Raw genomic sequence first — 19,338 nt, 5'->3', positions numbered from 1 at the left:
CGCCCAGAAGGGGGAGTGTCCAATCACGTTAATACTACGTGGCTGGACGATAACGAACCACTCTGCCGCAGTAGTATTACTGTGAGCGGTTGTAGAGTGGTTAAAGTACTGCATGCACTACTTTTGGTGCAGTGTTGTTTTTAGCCCATTCCTGGTGTGAACCAGCCCTCTAGACAAATTACCATTTGTTTATTTTTTCAACAAATGCTTCTACCGTTTCGTCCGTGCGTTTGGCGAGCCGGAGAAGGAATTTGCCGGTGGCAGAAGTTCACCATAGAGAATACAGAGAACCAGATGGTCCCTTGCAGTCTCTTTGACTCTCGGCGGCCTGGGAGCGACGTTATGACGTCACAACCAGCCTGGCAGTTGTAAATACTTCTCTTTTTTTTTTTTTTTTATCTCTCTTTCCTGCCTAGAGGAGAGATGTGGGGTCTTATAGACCCCACCTCTCTCCATAAAGAGACCTGTCATGCCCTATTCCTATTACAAGGGATGTGTACATTGTAATAAGAATAAAAGTGCTAAAAAAAAAAAAATTTAAAGGGAAAGTGTAAAAATATAAAAATAAATAAAAAAAAAGCGTGATCGCCCACATATGTAAACAGCGTTCAAACCACACATGTGAGGTATCACCGCGAACATTAGAGCGAGCGCAATAATTTTACCCCAAGACTTCCTCTGTAACTCTAAACTGGTAACCTGTAAACATTTTTAAAGCGTACCAAAGTTTAATGCCATTCCACGAGTGTGCGCAATTTTAAACCATGACATGTTGGGTATCAATTTACTCAGCATAACCTCATCTTTCACATTTTACTAAAAAATTGGGCTAACTTTTTTTTATTTTTTTTGTAGTGTTTTAAAAAAAATAAAACGGATTTGAAAAACTGCTGCGCAAATCTCGTGTACCATAAAAGTTGCAATGACCGCCATTTTATTCTCTAGGTTCTCTGCTAGGAAAAGAAAAAGAAAATGTGTGTGTGTGTGTGTGTGTGTGTGTGTGTATGTATATAATATATAAAGGGGATTTTGAGTAATTTTTCTATTTTTTTATATATATATATATATATAATATATATATGTGTATGTATGTATATATATGTATGTATATATATATATATATATATATATATATATATATATATATATATATATATATATATATATATATATATATATATATAAAGGGGATTTTGAGTAATTTTTCTAGCAAAAAATGAGTTATACACGAAAGAGAGGAGTGCCAGAGTAGGCCCTGTATGGAAGTGGTTAAACACAAAATGCGCCGCTTTACCATTTTAATAAAGCTCCTAACCATTTCCAAAAATGCAGCGGCTAAAAAAGTAAAGATGTGAATTTGTCCCATAGGAAACCATGATAAATGGACTGTAGTTCGTTTCTGCCAAAAAGCACTAAAAAACGAATAGGTGTGAACCAGGCCTTACTTTGTTTTGATGCTTGTTTTCTCCCTTTTTTTTTTTCCCTGCTTTGTGCTGGCAAAGGGGGATGTGGAGAGGGTCCTAAGAATGTGGAGATAGGGTGAGGATCCTTACCCTGGAAATGTACAAGGGATACAGGGAGGGCACTCTGGTACTTGATCAGGTTTGTGGTGGCTGTCTACTGGAGGGTGCATGTTTGTACAGTGAACCAGGTAATTTGCTCCTGAAATGGTTAACTTTTAGGCCTCGTGCACACTAGGCGTTTTTTCTGCTGCTTCTTTTTTTTTTTCTCTCTGCCTCTAAATGCCCCGCATGTTAGCCTATAGGCTTTTAGAGGCAGGAAAAAATCCCCAAAGCCAGTGCTTTCAGGATCAGCAGAGTTTTGGCAGATAAAAAAAATGCTCTGCGCTTCTAAACGTGCCTTCAGTGTTCATTTCAATGACCGGAATAAATTATTAACCTAGCCAATGACGTGCCTAAACACACCCAAACGAATTACACGGGTTTGCAAGCGTCAGGCGTTTATTCTTCCAAAACTTTGCAGTAGGCTAGCAGTCTAGGAGAGTTGGCAAAACATCCAGTGTGCATGAAGCCTAATGTGTCATCATGAGCATGTATTAAAGTGTTACTGAAGTAAAATAAATGCTTCAATCAAAATAACAAACCTGTTAGTCCCGGTTCACACTACCGCGACTTGTCAGACGACTTGGTTGCCTGACAAGTCGCGGTCCATTCAGTGCTATGGGAACCGTTCTAATAGGAGCGACTCAAGGCGCTCCGACTTAGAAAATAGTTCCTATACTACTTTTGACAGAAGTCGGAGTGACTTGCATTGACTTCTATTATGTGAAGTCCGTGCAAGTTGCGCCGAAGCCGCGGTGCACGGCGACTTCACTAGTCGCCCCCGAAGTCGGATCGCCATAGTGTGAATCGACACTTATACTCATCTGCTCCCTGTGGTATTTCACAGAGCGACCCAGATCTTGCTCCTCTCAGGTCCTTTCCTGGCTCCTCCTCTTTTTCGGGTGTCCCCATAGCAAGCTGTTTGCTATGGAGGCACACAGTGTGTACACACTCTTGCAGACAAGGAATGCACAAAGGTAAAAAATGTTTTTAGCTCTAGTCCTGGTTCACACACATGCAGTATCCACTTTGGGTTCCCGCATTGCATTCAACTCGCAGGCAGTTCACACTGCCATATGCAAATCGCTGGGGGTGTCAATACAAAGTTAACCAAACCCCCAGATTAGTTTGCATATCGCAGTGCGAACTGTCAGTCGGACATGATTAGGATCGCATAGGTGTGAACACTAATGCGATCCGATTCTGGTGCGGACCCAAAAAAGGGTCCTGTGCGTGTTGTGTCCAATTCCAATGCAAATTCAGCCATACAATCTGTATGCCTGAATTTGCATCGCACAGACATCGCATGTGATTTGCAGAGCAGTGTGCTCCGAATCATGTGATGTCTGACATCACAGATATGTGAACCGGCACTTAAAGTGGTGCAGTGCAACCTTCAAAGAGCAAAGCATATAAATCTGTGAGCTCATAGTAAATAGGTATTTCCTTAGCAGCACGATTTAATAAATTTCCCTTAAGTGTGCTTCAATAACCAATGTTCGTACTATAGACACGACACATTTTTCTTTACATTCTAATCTTGTCATTATTTGCTAAAACAGTCACTCCTAGCAACCAGAAGTAGAATGATTGAGAATATGAATCAGTATTTCACGTATTTGACTTCAGCTAGTGAAAACATTTTATTTTGTATTCAAATTCTAGAGGAGTGCAGCACATTCATGTCGTTTTGTGTAAGTGTGGGTGTTTTCAGCCAGTAATTGAAAGAGTCTGAAACATTCCTGCTGGTCTCAATTCTAAATGATTTTATGTTTTACTGCGCAGGCAAAAGTTCTTCAAAGATGTGGGTGGAAAAAGCCCTCTTGAATTAGTTCTGTAGGTTGTAGGCTCAGGTCTATTCAGAGGAAATTCCAGTCTGCCTAAAATGCAACAAGACCCCCCCCCCCCCCTTTCCTAGATGAGCTCATTTTTCAGTAATGTCTCTGTGTCCTTTACTCAAGCTAGATCTTTAAATATGTACATAAAAATCTGGGGCCCCTCTTGAAATATTTTTTTTTGTGAAGGGACATTCCTGTGTAGGAGTTAAAATAGTCACTGATTATATGTGTGTTTGGGCCCATGTGTACTGCATGTGTGTAACCCTATATTTTTTCTTTTTTTTTCTTTTTGTCCTTCGTATATTTTTTACCTACAGAAATGTTAAAAGAACACACATGGTAAATTGGGAAAACACCTTCCCTGTCCTTTTTGATATCAGGCATTCTGTCCATAAGGATCTCAACTCCAATAGCTTGGAAGTTAGGTGGTTGTAATTAATGCCAGCCCCCCTCCTATAACAAGCTATAGCAGACTTTTTCAACCAGGGTGCCTTGAGGTTTCTTCAGGGGTGCCTTGGCAAAATGCCTAAATATTGCCCAAAAATGTATACAAGCCTGCCTTTTAGTTACACAAAGCCACGGTTTTTTTGTCCCATTGCAACCTTCCAGCCACCGGCGTCCTAACAACCAGTGATGTCATCAGTGTTGATAAGAAGGGTTTTGATCGCCTGCACAGCATCCTTGTTTGACTGTCCCCTGCTCCTCCCCCAACACTGAGGTCACGTTAGCTAAATGATGGAGAGAAACTGAGGGAGAGGAGAAACACAAGGAATACTAGTCAGTACTAGTGTGCAAAAGTGTATTTGCTTTGAAAGAATAAATCACCTCTAACGTTGGGTGTCCTACGTGTGTTGATGCTGCCGCATTATGTAAAACTATTGGAATAGCTTTTTACATTTTAGAGTGGGATGCTGTGAGATTATCCATAACTTTTAAGGGTGTCTTGACTGAATTCCACAGCTAAATCCCTTTTTCTCTTACATCCTCTGACATTTGCAGCCAGTTCAGTTAGCCTTTCACGAGTGGGCTAATGCGCCTATCCGCAGGAGTAGGCTAGGCAGTGAAAAGGTTAACAAACAAGCTTTTACACATAACACACCTCTAGGGAGCTGTTCATCAGCTATTACCCATCAGCCACCAGGAGCTGCTCTTCCGTTTTATGCTGCCTAGTGTAGGAGTAGATCATAGGTTTACCTGCTGGGACCTATGTCTCAGTTTTTTTCTCTTTTTCTTTGCAAAGGGTTTTTTTTCTTTTTATTTCTTTCCTCACTCACTATCGCTAGTTAGTCAGAAGGATCCCTGGAGGACTACAAGTGACAGCAGAGCTGGGCATCGCACTGGATAATATAGATCCTTATTGAGTCCCAGCCTGCCAACGAGCGTTGCAGGTCATTGGTGCGCCCAGGCCTCGCAACGACAGTGCCCCTGGGGACGAGCCTGCGGAGAATCCATCTTCGCCTTGGATGTCTCAACTCTGGAATGCCCTGTTTTGCTAGCATCCCTTCCTGGCTGCCAGCACCCCCACTCAGGGTGGGAGGTGTTCCGTGTCGGAGCGGAGCCCGTAATCTGTGGAATGGTGAGTGATACTACCCCCGTGTCTCGGGACAGTTATATGGGGGGGGGTGTGTTTGTGGGCCCACTCCTAGGGGAAGGCAGAAAAAACGTGGTCTTTGTAGTATCCCCCCCCACCCTGGCCGTTTTGGGTGGCTCCCTACCCCCCTGCCCCCGCTGGAGGCGCTGTGTGGTGCACACTGCCTGGATGGGGGGGGCGGTGTGGGGGCTTGCTGTGTGTCTGGGTGGTGCCGCTGAGGTGTCTCTGCAGTGGCCACATCCCTGGGTTTGTGCTAATTTGGTGCCGTTTGATCGGCCGCCATTTTGGGTGAGGGCAGGCTATCTGGCCTCATTGTATGGGCAGCAGCCATTTTCTCACTGTGGGCGCTGGCTCGGGCACCATCTCCGCTGAGGGCGGCCACCTAGTAGGGGCTGCGGCCATTTTGTGAGTGCTTCCTCCCATTTTACTTTCAATTGGCATTCATTGTATTGTGGCTCAGGGCATGAATTGGCCTCTAGTGCGGGCAGTCGCTTCTCCCTTCACTGCAGCAGCGTGTGTGAGGTGATAGTGTTTACTGTGTTACTGTGGGGCTGATTTTTGGCTGTTTTTGGGGGGGGGGGGGGGGGTTTTCCTGCAAATTGGTTTTTAAAGGGGTCTCCACCGGCGGTGTAGTTTTGCGGTGGGAACCGCCGATTTAAAGGGCCAGTGTCCCAAATAATTTATTTAATGCAAATTGGAGTCCCAAGATGGCAACTTCCCCACAGACCTGGTTGGTGCTTCAGGAACCCCTGAATCCTCTTCCATGGCCTCCTTATCTGCTGCACTGGTAACCTTGGCGTGCAGGATGGTCTGCTGCTGTCTGAACACACTACTCCAAAAAACGGCCAATGCCCTCTCAGTTTTTCTGACTCAGAGCCTGATTTGGTTACCACGGATGATGTCCCCCCTGAGGGGTTCCAGTCCTCACATTCAGATGGGATGAAGGAGGGGTCCTCCTTCACTGTGGCGTGGGAACGCACTATAGTGGTTGCACTTCTTAGCTCCGTCAGGGGAGAATTGAAATATTGCTGCTGAGCCCACCCAGTCAGGTTGACGGATTTCCCTGCCCTGAGGAGTTACCATGAACGACCTATGGCGTCGCATCACGCATATGTTGGCGGTGCCTAGGCGGTTTAATTACCGTTATCCCTTTGTGGATGCTGTGGGTAATTGTTGGACGGTGCCACTGAAGGTGGACCTCACTGTTTCTGGGTTGAATACATCCACATTCCACATTGATGCCCGTGGAGGACTCCCCGGTGTTCAAGGCTCAGGCGGATAGGCGCGTGGAGCCGCTTTCCCGCCACATATGTTTGGTGGCAGGCTCCCTCCTCGAACCTAGGTTGCTTCGGTGGTGGTTTTCTCAAGCTGTCACGGAATGGTCCTAGGTGCTTAGGGGCACCTTTAGTGGTGCAGGTGGTCTTTCCGACTGCCCCTTGACCTGGTGAATCACATGGCCCAGGCCATGCTGTACCTTTGTGATGTGGCCTTGGAGTGAGACTCCTCTGATCGCACGGATCCTGCGGTTGGGGTCGCAATCTGCCACCTTTTGGGGGCTGAATGTTGGTCGGCAGACAGCGCTTCCTAAATGTCTCATGTCCCTTTTATGGGTATTCGTCTCCTTTGGGAATGCCTTAGATGAGTTGCTTGAAGGTCTTACGAGTGGTGTGGGTGCCCTTTTGCCCCTCACCTCTAAAGGTGAAATCCCCCCCCGCGCCAGGCAGGGTCCTTCCTTCACTTCGTGGGTCCCTTCGTGCCTCAGGGGCATGGAAAAGAAGTAAATTCTTAAAGGCCTCAGGTGGTCACATGAAGCCATGGTCCGGGAAGCTCATGACCGGTTGGGCCGGTTCGGCTGCCCGGTCCTCATCCGCCTGAGGGACGCCCTCACCCTTGTCGGGGGTGGGGGCCGTCTGCATTACTTTTCGTGAACCCTGGTTGTCCCCAATTCAGGACGGGTGGGTTCACGAACTGCTTCATTCAGGGTGTGAGATTGAGTTACGTTCTCGCCCCGCAGACAGGTTTCCTTTCTTCAAATCTCCACCTGTTTCCCGATCGCTTACATGATCTCAAGGAAGGCGGTGCGAGAGCTTCTCGCCCTAGGAGTCATTGTGGCAGTCCCTCAACGGGACAGGTTTCACGGGTTATTCCAACCTGTTCACGGTTCCCAGGTAAGAGGGAAGAGTGCGTCCGTTTCTGGACCTCAAGTCTCTGGACTGCTTTGTGCGGGTGCAGAAGTTCCAGATGGCATCCATACGGTCGGTGGGGGCATCGTCCACGGGGCTTCTGGTCTCCATCGACCAAAAGGATACCGCTGATGACCTACGCTATATACGGAGGTCATCAGTGGTATCTCCGCTTCGCAGTGGCAAAGGAGCATTTTCTATTTGTGGCATTACCCTTTGGTCTAGCTTCGGCTCCCAGGGTAATCGCAAAGGTTTTGGCTCCGGTGCTGGCTTTGCTGCACGTGAAGGGGATTATTGTCCTCTGTTTTTGGGACGACCTGCTGTTGTGGGCGGGCTCGTGTGCCGCTCTGTTTAGCGGTCTACAGGTCGCGTTTTCAGATGCTCCAGGAGATCATCCGGTGGACCATCAACTTTCGGGTGTCGGCACTGACCCTGTCGGTTTGTCTCAGTTGCCTGGGGATGGTACTGGACTCCGCTCACGCAAGGTTTTTTTCTCCCAGGGAAGGATAAATTCCAACCCTGCGGGGCGGGATTGGGTCCTTCAGGGACAACTATCTCTCCTCTCTACAGGCCTGCAGGTGGTCCCTGGGTCTGCTGGTTTCAGCCTTCGAAGCCATTCTGTTTGCTCAGTTCCCAACCAAATCTCTGTCAGCAGAGGTTCCTGCCTGATGGTACAAAATCCTCAGCCGTTGGACAAGAGGATATCTTCGGGCCCCCTCATGAGGGTGGACTTTTTGGGGTGGCTCCTGTCACCCGCTCTGGCGCAAGGCAAATCTTTTCTGCCTGTGCTATGGACAGTGCTTATCACGGATGCCAGCCTCTTGGGCCTGGTGTGGAGTTCTGGGCACGTTTTGTGCCCAGAAGACGTGGTCGGTGGAGGGATCCTCCCTTGCCGATACCGTCTTGGAGCTCCGAGCAATCAAGTTCTCCTTGTTCCCTTTGATGACTCGGATTCGGGGTCACCCGGTTCGTTTTTTACTCGGCCAAAGCCACAGCGGTGGCTTACGTCATTCCCCAATGGGGGCACCGAGGGTGCCTGGGCGGCCCAGGCGGTGCCCGGGGTCCTGTTTTGCCGGGTTGCGCTTTCCAGCTTTTCGGCTGCTCACGTTCCGGGAGTGGAGCACTGACGGGCGGACTGTCTTCGTCGCCAGTCCGTGGACCAGGGGGTATGGTCCCTGCATCTGGGGGTGTTTTGCCTCCTGTGTGCCTGGTGGGGGTCTTCGGACGTGGCTTTGTTTTCGTCCCGTCTCAACATGGAGGTGGTAAGGTTCGTGGCCAGAACCTGCGGTCCACTGGCAGTTGTCACGGATGCGTTGGTGGTGCCCTGTCACCAGTATCAGCCTTCCCCCTGATTCGACTGCTGTCCAGGTCCATGGGTACAAGTATCTCTGGTGGTCCCAGACTGGCCTTGTCGGTCTTGGTAGGCAGACCTTGGGCAGATGGTTGTTGAGCCACTCTGGCGGCTTCCACTGGGAGACGTTCTACTGTCTCCAGGGCCGTTATTCCATCCTGTTGTACGGTCTCTGGCTTTGACGGCATGGCTGTTGGAAGCCATGTTTTGAGAGGATAGGGTCTCTCGGCTTCTGTTGTTTCTGCCTTCCTGACAGCTCGGACAGCTCACTGCAGGAAGATTTACCATCGTTCCTGGAGGGCGTCTATTGCCTGGTGTGCGTCGCAAGGGTTTCATCCACGCTACTTTTCGGTAGCTAGGGTTTTGGCCTTCCTGCAGGAAGGTGTGGATCAGCGCTGGGCACGGTCGTGGGTTAGTTGTCTGCCTTTACCGGATTTCTTGACTTGGTTTTTTGTCCGTTTTTTTTTTCTTTTCTTTTCTTTTCTTACAATGGCCTCCCTTTGTGAACATCAGAGAACCAGCTCTGCATTTGTTGTCCCAGAAAGTTGTCTTTCTGGTGGCTGTGACCTCTATTCAGAGTGTCGGTGTGGCAGCCCGATCTTGCCAGTCTCCTTCTTTGGTAGTTTCTAGGGATAACGTGGTCCTGCGACCCACTCAGTCTTTTCTTCCTGCAGTGAAGTCTGCTTTCCACCTCATTGTTGTTTCTTCCGTTGCTTCCGCCTTGGGCGAAGCCCAAGCGTCCCAAGGACTTTGTCCTGTGTTCCTTGAATGTGGTCCGGGCGCTCAGGTTTTTTGCCTGTCTGCCACGGAGTCTTTTGGGAAGTCTGATTCCCGGTTTGTCCTTCCGAGGGCCCTCGGAAGAGTTCGGCTGCGTCCGCTGCAGCTTCTTCCGTTTTGGTTCGGACGGCCTTTGGTTTTGGGCCTATTCACTATAGGCTCCGGTGCCTCCTTTTCCTGTGAGGGCATGTTCTACTAGAGCCGTCATTGCCTCTTGGTCTTTCCGCCATCAGGCTTCATGTGGCTAAGGTGTGCGTAGCAGCGACGTGGTCGTCTGTGCGCACTTTCACAAGATTCTACTGCCTTGATGTAATGGCATCCTAGGATACTTCCTTTGGCTGCAAAGTTTTGTGCGCGGCGGTTGTTTTACAGAGACGTGTTGTTCTGTCTCTTCTTGGGGTGTATTTGTCCAGGGTTGGCTCCTGTTGAGTTTTTGTTGCCCTGTTGGCTCAGTTTTTTTCGACTCTGGCCTGGTTGCACGTTTCCTTTTCTTTGGTTGCGTCTTCCCACCCCTCACACCTGCACTGCTTTGAGACATCCCACTCATGAAGGCTAACTGAACTGGCTGCGACTGTCAGAGGACGTAAGAGAAAATAGAATTTTTGTAAGAACTTACCGTAAAATTATTTACTCTGAGTCCTCTGACAGTCGCAGCCCCCCGCCCCTCTTCTTTTTTGGGGTTGATGGTCTTGATGTACTGCTTGCTACAAAACTGAAGAGCAGCTCCTAGTGGCTGATGGGTAATAGCTGAGGAACAGCCCCCTAGAGGTGTGTTATGCGTAAAAGCTTTTGTTTGTTAACCTTTTCACTGCCTAGCCTACTCCTGCGGAGATGCGCATTACTCCCACTTGTGAAGGCTAATGAACTGGCTGCAACTGTCAGAGGACTCAGAGAAAATCATTTCACGGTAAGTGCTTACAAAAATTCTATTTTTTTTTTTTTTTCTCTTTCTTTTTTTTCACATCGCCAATGTGCAGTCGTGAGCATTCGCTGCTCTCCTTCCCCGATCTAAGCACTACAGTGGGAGGGGCTAAGATTCACCTTTTGAGGACAGCCAGGCAGTCACGTGACCGCACATTGGTGATGTGAAATAAGGTGCAGGAAAAAAAAAAACTGTGTAGTATATTTTGTTATAACTTACAGGGCCTTGTGAAAGTATTCGGCCCCCTTGAACTTTTCCACCTTTTGCCACATTTCAGGCTTCAAACCTAAAGATATAAAACTGTAATTTTTTGTGAAGAATCAACAACAAATGGGACACAATCATGAAGTGGAACAAAATTTATTGGATATTTCAAAATTTTTTTAACAAATAAAAACTGAAAAATTGGGCGTGCAAAATTATTCAGCCCCCTTAAGTTAATACTTTGTAGCGCCACCTTTTGATGCGATTACAGCTGTAAGTCGCTTGGGGTATGTCTCTATCAGTTTTGCACATCGAGAGACTGAAATTTTTGCCCATTCCTCCTTGCAAAACAGCTCAAGCTCAGCGAGGTTGAATGGAGAGCGTTTGTGAACAGCAGTTTTCAGTTCTTTCCACAGATTCTCGATTGGATTCAAGTCTGGACTTTGACTTGGCCATTCTAACACCTGGATATGTTTATTTGTGATCCATTCCATTGTAGATTTTGCTTTATGTTTTGGATCATTGTCTTGTTGGAAGACAAATCTCCGTCCCAGTCTCAGGTCTTTTGCAGACTCCATCAGGTTTTCTTCCAGAATGGTCCTGTATTTGGCTCCATCCATCTTCCCAACATATTTTATTGAGAAATTTTCAGCACGTGAACAGATATAAAAACAGGTGATACAATGCATAAGGTACTTCAAGAGAGAGACAATCAGTATAACAATATGTCAAGTAACAATAATAAACCAATCAAGTATCTGTGGCTCGGAGTAGTGTAGCAACATGCAAATCATAAGGTAATCACGAAACCACATAATAATGCATTGCGACTAACTTTGTGCTAGAGGGTAGAGGGGGGGATAAGGGTAGGGGGGGGTAGGAAGGAGTGGGGGTAGGTAAAAAGGGGGGGGATAGGGTGGCGAGGGATAAGAGAAAGGGTACCAACACAAGAAGTGAAGACCATTATACTAGACATCAAGGCCCCTTTCACACTTGTGCAACTTGTCATGCAACTTTGGACATCAGAGTTGCACGACATGTCGTTCCCCATGTTTTCCAATGATAACCATTCATATATTCGCAACTTAAAGTTGCAGCAACTTCAAAGTAGTTCACGTACTACTTTGGTCTGACTTTCATGCAACTTCAGGCCATAGACTTCAATGTTAACCCTCAGAAGTTGCATGAAAGTCATACCAAATTGGTATGCTATGCAACTTGTGTGCAACAGTTGTCCATTAAAACTGGTCAAAGCCAAAGTCGTATCCATGTTGCACCCATCTAAAGTTGCGTCAAAGATGCATCAAAGTTGCATCAAAGTTGCACCAAAATTGCACTCCAAAGTCGGTGCAACTTTGGAGTCGTACAAGTGTGAAAGGGGCCTAAACGAAATAACTGTACCAGGAATACTAGCTCATGAGGGTTGGGAAGGGACTCATGAAAACTGATGTCATGTCCTGGGATCCATGAGGCTCTTAATTACGGGTAATGTCAGGCTAAGGTAGGCCAGTGGTGAGATAGCAGGAGAAAAAGGTGCTGGGCGAGTCCAGGTGGTAATTCCAGTTGTCACCGGCTGTAAAGGTACCGAGATATGATTCCCAGTGTAAGAGATGAGTTAACAGCCAGCCGCTGCCATAAGCTGCAGTATAGATACAAGTGATGAAAAAAGTGTTGTCATGTTCTTTCAAAATTTCAGATAGACGATGGCTCAACGGCTAGAAAGTCCGAGGCAATCGGTGGGAGTTCACTAATCATCCATCAATGGCTCACAGTCGATAATGGGCGTAAGAAAGCGGCCCACTTGCGATTAAACTTGGTGAGATTGGGGGAGGTGGAAGTTTTATTTTCAATAACTTCTCTGGCGTATAGTTGCTGTAGGCCTACGACCACCTCAGTCAGAGTGGGAAGCACATTTTGTATTCATTAGGTCAAGAGGAGTCAGACCCGTTATGGTGGTGACATAGGATTCAACTGAGGACCAGGCTGAGATGTGAGGGCAGGACCAGAGTCTATGTGCGTGAGTAGGCTTGGGAGTTGAGCAAAGTGGGCAGCAAGTCGAGTGGAGGTATAGTTTGGTCCGCGAGTATGGGACATAGCTGCGGTGCATTATTTTAAACTGTTGTTCCCTCCAGAATTCGTTGGTGATGGCCTTGTGACTGGCCAGGTATCCAGCCAATATAAGTTGTAGGATTTTTGGGTCAGGGAAGTCTTTTTTCCCAAGCGGTAGAGTGGAATGTCGACTTGCTGATTGAGGAGGAGGACAATAGGGTTTTGTAAATGTCCGAAATTTTGTGGAGATCCTGTTCCAGAAATTTGTCAACTATGGTCCGCTTGAACCGGAACAGCCGGTTAGGGCAAGTTTTAACCACAAAGCTAATAGCCTGCAGGACGCCCAGTGTGTGGCCCTTGGGCAGTTTAAAGCGATCTGCAATCACGGTTGTAGGTAGGGGGGTGCCCAAGTCTGGGTCAAACAGTTGAGCAAAATAGAGGAGATTCTGGGTTTGCCAGTCTTGGAATGCGTGGTAATGTTGAGCTTGTGGGAAAAGAGGGTTGCCCCGTATGGGCAAATGGAGCGACATGGTAGGCGAAGCTTGAGTCTTGCGGAGTATTTCTCTCCATGCAATGTTGGTGTCACTGATTAGGACATTGTTCTTCAGGTAAATCGGTAGGTCACTATGCTTGCAGTGTAAAAGGGCAGCTAGGTCATAGGGTGAGGACAATTGGGATTCAAGTCGGAAATTAGAGTACCTAGAAGTTTTAACAATCCAGTCCAACCCCACTCTGAACACAGAAGCAAGATTGTAAAGGCGGGCGTTAGGGAGTGCCACCCCTCCCTCCCTCCTCGGCAGATATAGTTTCTGGAGGGCGATGCGAGGTCTCTTGCCTTTCCATAGAAAGGTGGTGACAGCTTTAGTTAGTCTCTGCATATCCTTGAGCCTCACCCCATCAATTTTAACCATCTTCAATGTCCCTGCTGAAGAAAAGCAGGCCCAAACCATGATGCTACCACCACCATGTTTGACAGTGAGGATGGTGTGTTCAGGGTGATGAGTTGTGTTGCTTTTACTCCAAACATAACGTTTTGCATTGTTGCCAAAAAGTTCGATTTTGGTTTCATCTGACCAGAGCACCTTCTTCCACATGTTTGGTCTGTCTCCCAGGTGGCTTGTGGCAAACTTTAAACGACACTTTTTATAGATATCTTTAATAAATGGCTTTCTTCTTGCCACTCTTCCATAAAGGCCAGATTTGTGCAGTATACGATTGTTGTCCTATGGACAGAGTCTCCCACCTCAGCTGTAGATCTCTGCAATTCATCCAGAGTGATCATGGGCCTCTTGGCTGCATCTCTGATCAGTCTTCTCCTTGTATGAGCTGAAAGTTCAGAGGGACGGCCAGGTCTTTGTAGATTTGCAGTGGTCTGATACTCCCATTTCAATATTATCGCTTGCACAGTGCTCCTTGGGATGTTTAAAGCTTGGGAAATCTTTTTTATCCAAATCCGGCTTTACACTTCTCCACAACACAATATCGGACCTGCCTGGTGTGTTGCTTGGTGACTTCATGATGCTCTCTGCGCTTTAAACAGACCTCTGAGACTATCACAGTGCAGGTGCATTTATACGGAGACTTGATTTCACACAGGTGGATTCTATTTATCATCATTAGTCATTTAGGTCAACATTGGATCATTCAGAGATCCTCACTGAACCTCTGGAGAGAGTTTGCTGCACAGAAAGTAAAGGGGTTGAATAATTTTGCACGCCCTATTTTTCAGTTTTTTTATTTGTTAACAAAAGTTTGAAATATCCAATAAATTTCTTTCCACTTATTGATTGTGTCCCACTAGTTGTTGATTCTTCAAAAAAAATTTACAGTTTTATATCTTTGTTTTGAAGCCTGAAATGTGGCAAAAGGTCAAAAAGTTCAAGGGGACCGAATACTTTCGCAAGGCACTGTATGGGCTGGCAGTAATTGTGATCACTAACTTTACTGCCACACAGAATAGTGGCAGGAGTGGAAGGGTGGGCAAAAAAGGAAGGGCTAGAGGGAGAGACTTAAAACACTGGGATGATAGTGGCACGTAAACTGACCACGGTATCATGAATCAGCAGCCATGACTACCGTGGTCAGAACACCTAGGGAGACACAGGAACAGGCAGGATCAGCCAGGTATTTTACGGCATAGAAAAGGACAAATGCACAAGCGCTATGCAGTTTAACATGCTTTAAAGTAGCGGGATTTTTTTTGGGTTACAACCTCTTTAACAATTTGCCGACTGAGCCATAGCTGAATGACGGCTACAGCGTACTCGTCTTATTCTGGAAGGCCGTACAATGACGTCCTTCCAGAATCGCGCTTTCCTTTGACCTGGCACATCGCAGATTGTGGTAAAGGGCCAATGACAGCAGCCCTTTACCACGTGATTAGTTGTCAACAAATCGGCGCATGTCCGGTTAAGTTCTCTCCTCTCTTCGCATGCTGTAAAACAGCAATCGGTACAGAGTGCGAGGAGGGAGGCTGCAGCACCGATCATCCCCTGCCGCCTTTATGCCTTGATCATACCCTAGTCATGCCTCGATCATACCCCAGTCATGCCACATCCATGCCTCATCGGTGCCACATCCATGCCACGTCAGTGCTCATCGGTTCCACATCAGTGCTCATCGGTGCCACATCCATGCCACGTTGGTGCTCATCGGTGCCACATCCATGCCACGTTAGTGCTCATCGGTGCCACATCCATGCCACGTTAGTGCTCATCTGTGCCACATCCATGCCACGTCAGTGCTCATCTGTGCCACGTCAGTGCTCATCCGTGCCATATCAGTGCTCATGCTCATCCCTGCCACGTCAGTGCTCCTCCGTACCAAATCAGTGCTTATCCATGCCACATCTATACCACGTCAGTGCTCATCCGTGCCACATCAGTGCTCATGGTCATCCCTGCCACGTCAGTGCTTATCAGTACCCTACAGTGCCTGAGAAATAACTTGGTAATATGACAATTGTGTGGGAAAAAAAATCTTAATTTTGCAAAGAATTGTGGGAAAAATGACAACTTCAAAAAACTCACCATGCCTATTACTAAATACCTTGGAATGTCTGCTTTCCAAAAAGGGGTAATTTTTTTTTTTTTCTGGGGGGGGGGGGGGGTATTTGTACTTTCCTGTCTTGTTAGGGTCTCAAGAAATGAGCTAGGCTACAGTACATCAGGTGTGATCAATTTTCAATAATTGGCACCATAGCTTGTAGACTCTATACCTTTTCACAAAGACCAAAAAACATATTCTTATTTGGGTTATTTTTTTTTTTTACCAAAGATTTGTATTAGTATAACTTTTGGCCAAAATTTATGAAGAAAAATTACTAAATTTGCAAATTTTTAAATTTTCAGTCTATTTTCATTTATAGCGCAACCCCCCCCCCCCCCCATGATGATTGAATACCTCCAAAAGAAAGCTCTATTTGTGTGAAAAAAAAGAACAAAAATTTCATATGGGTACAATGTTGCATGACTGAGTAATTGTCATTCAAAATGTGAGAGCACTGAAAGCTGAAAATTGGTCTGGTTAGGAAGAGGGTTTAAGTGCCCAGTGGGTAAGTGATTAAAGCCCACCCTCCTGCTTTCTCACTATATATATAATTTATTATTTATATTCTACTTTATTATATTTGTATAAAATCAAAAACGTGTGGTGACTTTTTGAATACCATGAGACAGACTGAACAAAGCCAATGATTACAGACCACCTAACATGATTGTTGCATTAAAATAGAAGTACAGGCAAAGCTCCCCTTTTTTAACCACTTGCCGACTGCTCACAGTATATTTACTGCGGCAGTCAGCCCCTCACAGGCAGCGTCGCTAGCCTGTGAGGCTCTGGGGAGCGAGCGCGCGCCGCCGGAGGCGCGCTCCCGCTCGGTCACGGACCAAAACCCCCCCCCCCCCCCCCCCCCGCGCGTGTGACCGGCAGACCCGATGTCCGCCGGTCACTTGGTGATCATCGGGGGAGAGGGAGAAAGGCAGGCGGCTAATGTAAACAAGCCGCCTGTCATTCTCCCCGGTGTAGAAACGATGATCACACGGTTCTACTATGTAGGACCGTTGATCATTGTTCCTACACCTCAAGCCACAACCAATCACAGTTAGAATCACGCCCCTAGGGACACACACAGCCCCTCCCTCTCAAATAAAGTTAACCCCTTCACTGCCAGTGTATTTTTACAGTAACAGTGCATATGTATAGCACTGATTACTGTAGAAATGTCACTGGTAACCCCAGAAGTGTCAAAAATGTCAGTCAAGGGTCTGATCTGTCCGCCGCAATGTCGCAGTACCGCAAAAAAAATCGCAGATCGCTGCCATTACTCGTAAAAAAAAAAAAACAACAAAAATGACAGAAATCCTTCCCTTTGTTAGTAAACGCGATAACTTTTGCGCAAACCAATCAAAATACGCTTTTTGCGATTTTTTTTTTTTTTTTTTTTTTTTACCAAACATAGGTAGCATAAAACAAATTTGCCGAAAATGTTAAAAATTTTTGACTTTTTACATTTTTTTGGGGGGGGAATTTCATATAAAAAAGTGAAAAATATTGTTATTTTTGCAAAATTGTCGCTCTTTTTTTGTTTATAGCGCATGAATCAAAAATCGCACAGGTGATCAAATACCACCAAAAGAAAGCTCTGTTTGTGGGGACAAAAAGGACGTAGTTTAGGTTCAGCGTCGCACGACCGCGCAATGGTTCGTTAAAGTCACGCAGTGCCGAATCGCAAAATACCCCCTGGTCAGGAAGGGGGTAAAATCTTCCGGGGCTTAAGTGGTTAAAAAAAAAAATAACATAAATAATAATTTTGGCTAGAGTAAGGGAGGGTTATAACCCCCTGTCAATTTTTTTTTTTCCCTGTCCCATAGCCAAACAGGAAGTGAGAGGAAATCCCTGCAAACTGAGGGAATCCCTCAGGGACCCTCAGGTCACCAGAACTGGTGTCCCATGGGAGGATTTCCCCTATGTTACCTTTTTGGGCAAAGGAGAAATCCCTGTACGGCTTCACTCCAAATTTGATCCTCTTTATTAACATATAAAATTCCAAAGGCAACACCCCATACAGTGGGGGAAAAGAGCAAGGTTGACGTATTGGCGCCTAATATCCTTATCACACCATTTGTAAAGCACATTTATAATACCCTAATAATCGGCTCAAAACCCCCTTCTCCCTGAGACATGTGAGCCAAAAAACCTGCCTTGGATGTCCCATAACAGAACCCAATACCTATAAAAACATTAAAAAAAAACCTCTCCATTCTCACAAGATTTGGAGACCATTTTTTTTTTTTTTTCTGAGTATGGCCCAGAATTTTTGATTTTCTTTTACTTTCACTTTTAATGATAATGGTAAACAGGACAAATAGAATGAATTTCCCTAGCGGAAGCACAGGCCGCAATAAAAACTGACACAGGTTCTAATTCCTCTCCGCTCCGTCCCAGTTCACACTTGTGTGATGCGGGAAGGCTGCGAATTCGCAGCCTGTTCCCGCATCGCAAACGCACCTCTGGCAGTTCACACTGCCATATGCGATACGCAGGGGGTGTCAATTAAATGTTAACGACACCCCCACAGTTCGCACAGGATCGGAACGCACAAGTGTGAACCACTGTGCGATCCGATCCTGATGCGGCTGTTTGGTGCGGATACAGTGCGAATTCAGCCATACAAAGTGTATGGCTGAATTCGCATCCGCACATCCGATCGCATGTAATAAAGGAGCAGTGCGCTCCGAATTACATGCGATCGCCGCACTCGCACAAATGTGAACCGGCCCCCCATCTAAAGCAAAAAGCGAAAAGTTCTGCCTTTTTAAATATATACATTTAAAAATGTTAGGGAATCCTTTTAAAAATATTAGCTGATTTTTTTTTCTTGCTTGTGTGTTTGAACTTGTGGTTAACCCTTTTGCTTGCTTGTTGCAGGACCCGTGGGGGCACAGCCCTTTTTTATGGTGCCCAGACGGCCTGGCTATGGCACCATGGGAAAGCCCATCAAACTGCTGGCCAATTGCTTTCAAGTGGAGATCCCAAAGATTGACGTTTACCTCTATGAGGTGGACATTAAACCAGACAAATGTCCTCGCAGAGTTAACAGGTAAGACCTGACAAGTTTATTTTAATGCTCCTTTTCTACAGCAAAAGAAAAATACATTTGGACCCATGTGTTACTTGGAGACTTGGTTAAAGATAAGCAATGTAATTAATGAGGTGTATTTCTGTCCCCAGCAGGTTAAAACAAATGTGAAGGATTGTGTTGCTACAGACTGGGCTGAGGTGTTTAACTGAATAAAACTTCCTGTTGCTGAAAGTACAACAGTAGACAGCAGGGTTTTTTGCTTCATGTGCACTAAGGCTCCTACTTTAGGCAACAAGCTTTGTGAGCTGATAGATCCCTTTTATATCTAGGAACAATTGGAGACACATGATTCAAGGAATTAAATGACTGGGAAATAATTATACCAGGGTATACACCAGGGGTAATGAATTAAAATTCAAGGAGGTCCGGTTGCTAAAATTTTCTTTGGGCCGAGGTCCGAATCTGAAGTCTTTGCTATGACTCAGAAAGATGGGCAAAACAAAACGTGTCCATCAGCGTTGCTCTTAACATAAAATATGCCCATCCGAGTGCCCCCTAACATAAAATATGCCCATCAGAGTGCCCCCTAACATAAAATGTGCCCTTAGCATAAAATTTGCTCATCAGCGTGACCCTTAACATAAAATAAGGGACACGCTGATGGGCACATTTTATGTTAGGGGGCACTCTGATGGGCATATTTTATGTTAGGGGGCACTCAGATGGACACATTTTATGTTAGGGGGCACTCAGGTGGACACATTTTATGTTAGGGGGCA

The 19,338-nt window shown here is 46.2% G+C and overlaps 1 protein-coding gene across 1 annotated transcript in view; it reads left to right on the top strand.

Moving 5' to 3' along the window:
• The window catches only part of LOC309545945 (protein argonaute-3), a 268,246-nt gene that overhangs the window by 48,034 nt on the left and 200,874 nt on the right, over positions 1 to 19,338 (top strand). Inside the window, exon 2 of the mRNA XM_082245395.1 lies at positions 18,406 to 18,577. Within this exon, the coding sequence (XP_082101521.1) occupies positions 18,406 to 18,577 (172 nt within the window). The remainder of the gene's footprint in view (positions 1 to 18,405; positions 18,578 to 19,338) is intronic.

This window comes from Pelophylax lessonae (genome assembly GCF_965119305.1).
Source record: "Pelophylax lessonae genome assembly, chromosome: 2".
In the NCBI taxonomy this organism is placed as follows: Eukaryota; Metazoa; Chordata; class Amphibia; order Anura; family Ranidae; genus Pelophylax; species Pelophylax lessonae.
Note: the sequence above shows the minus strand (reverse complement) of the source record. Positions and strands in the feature narration are given on the sequence as shown.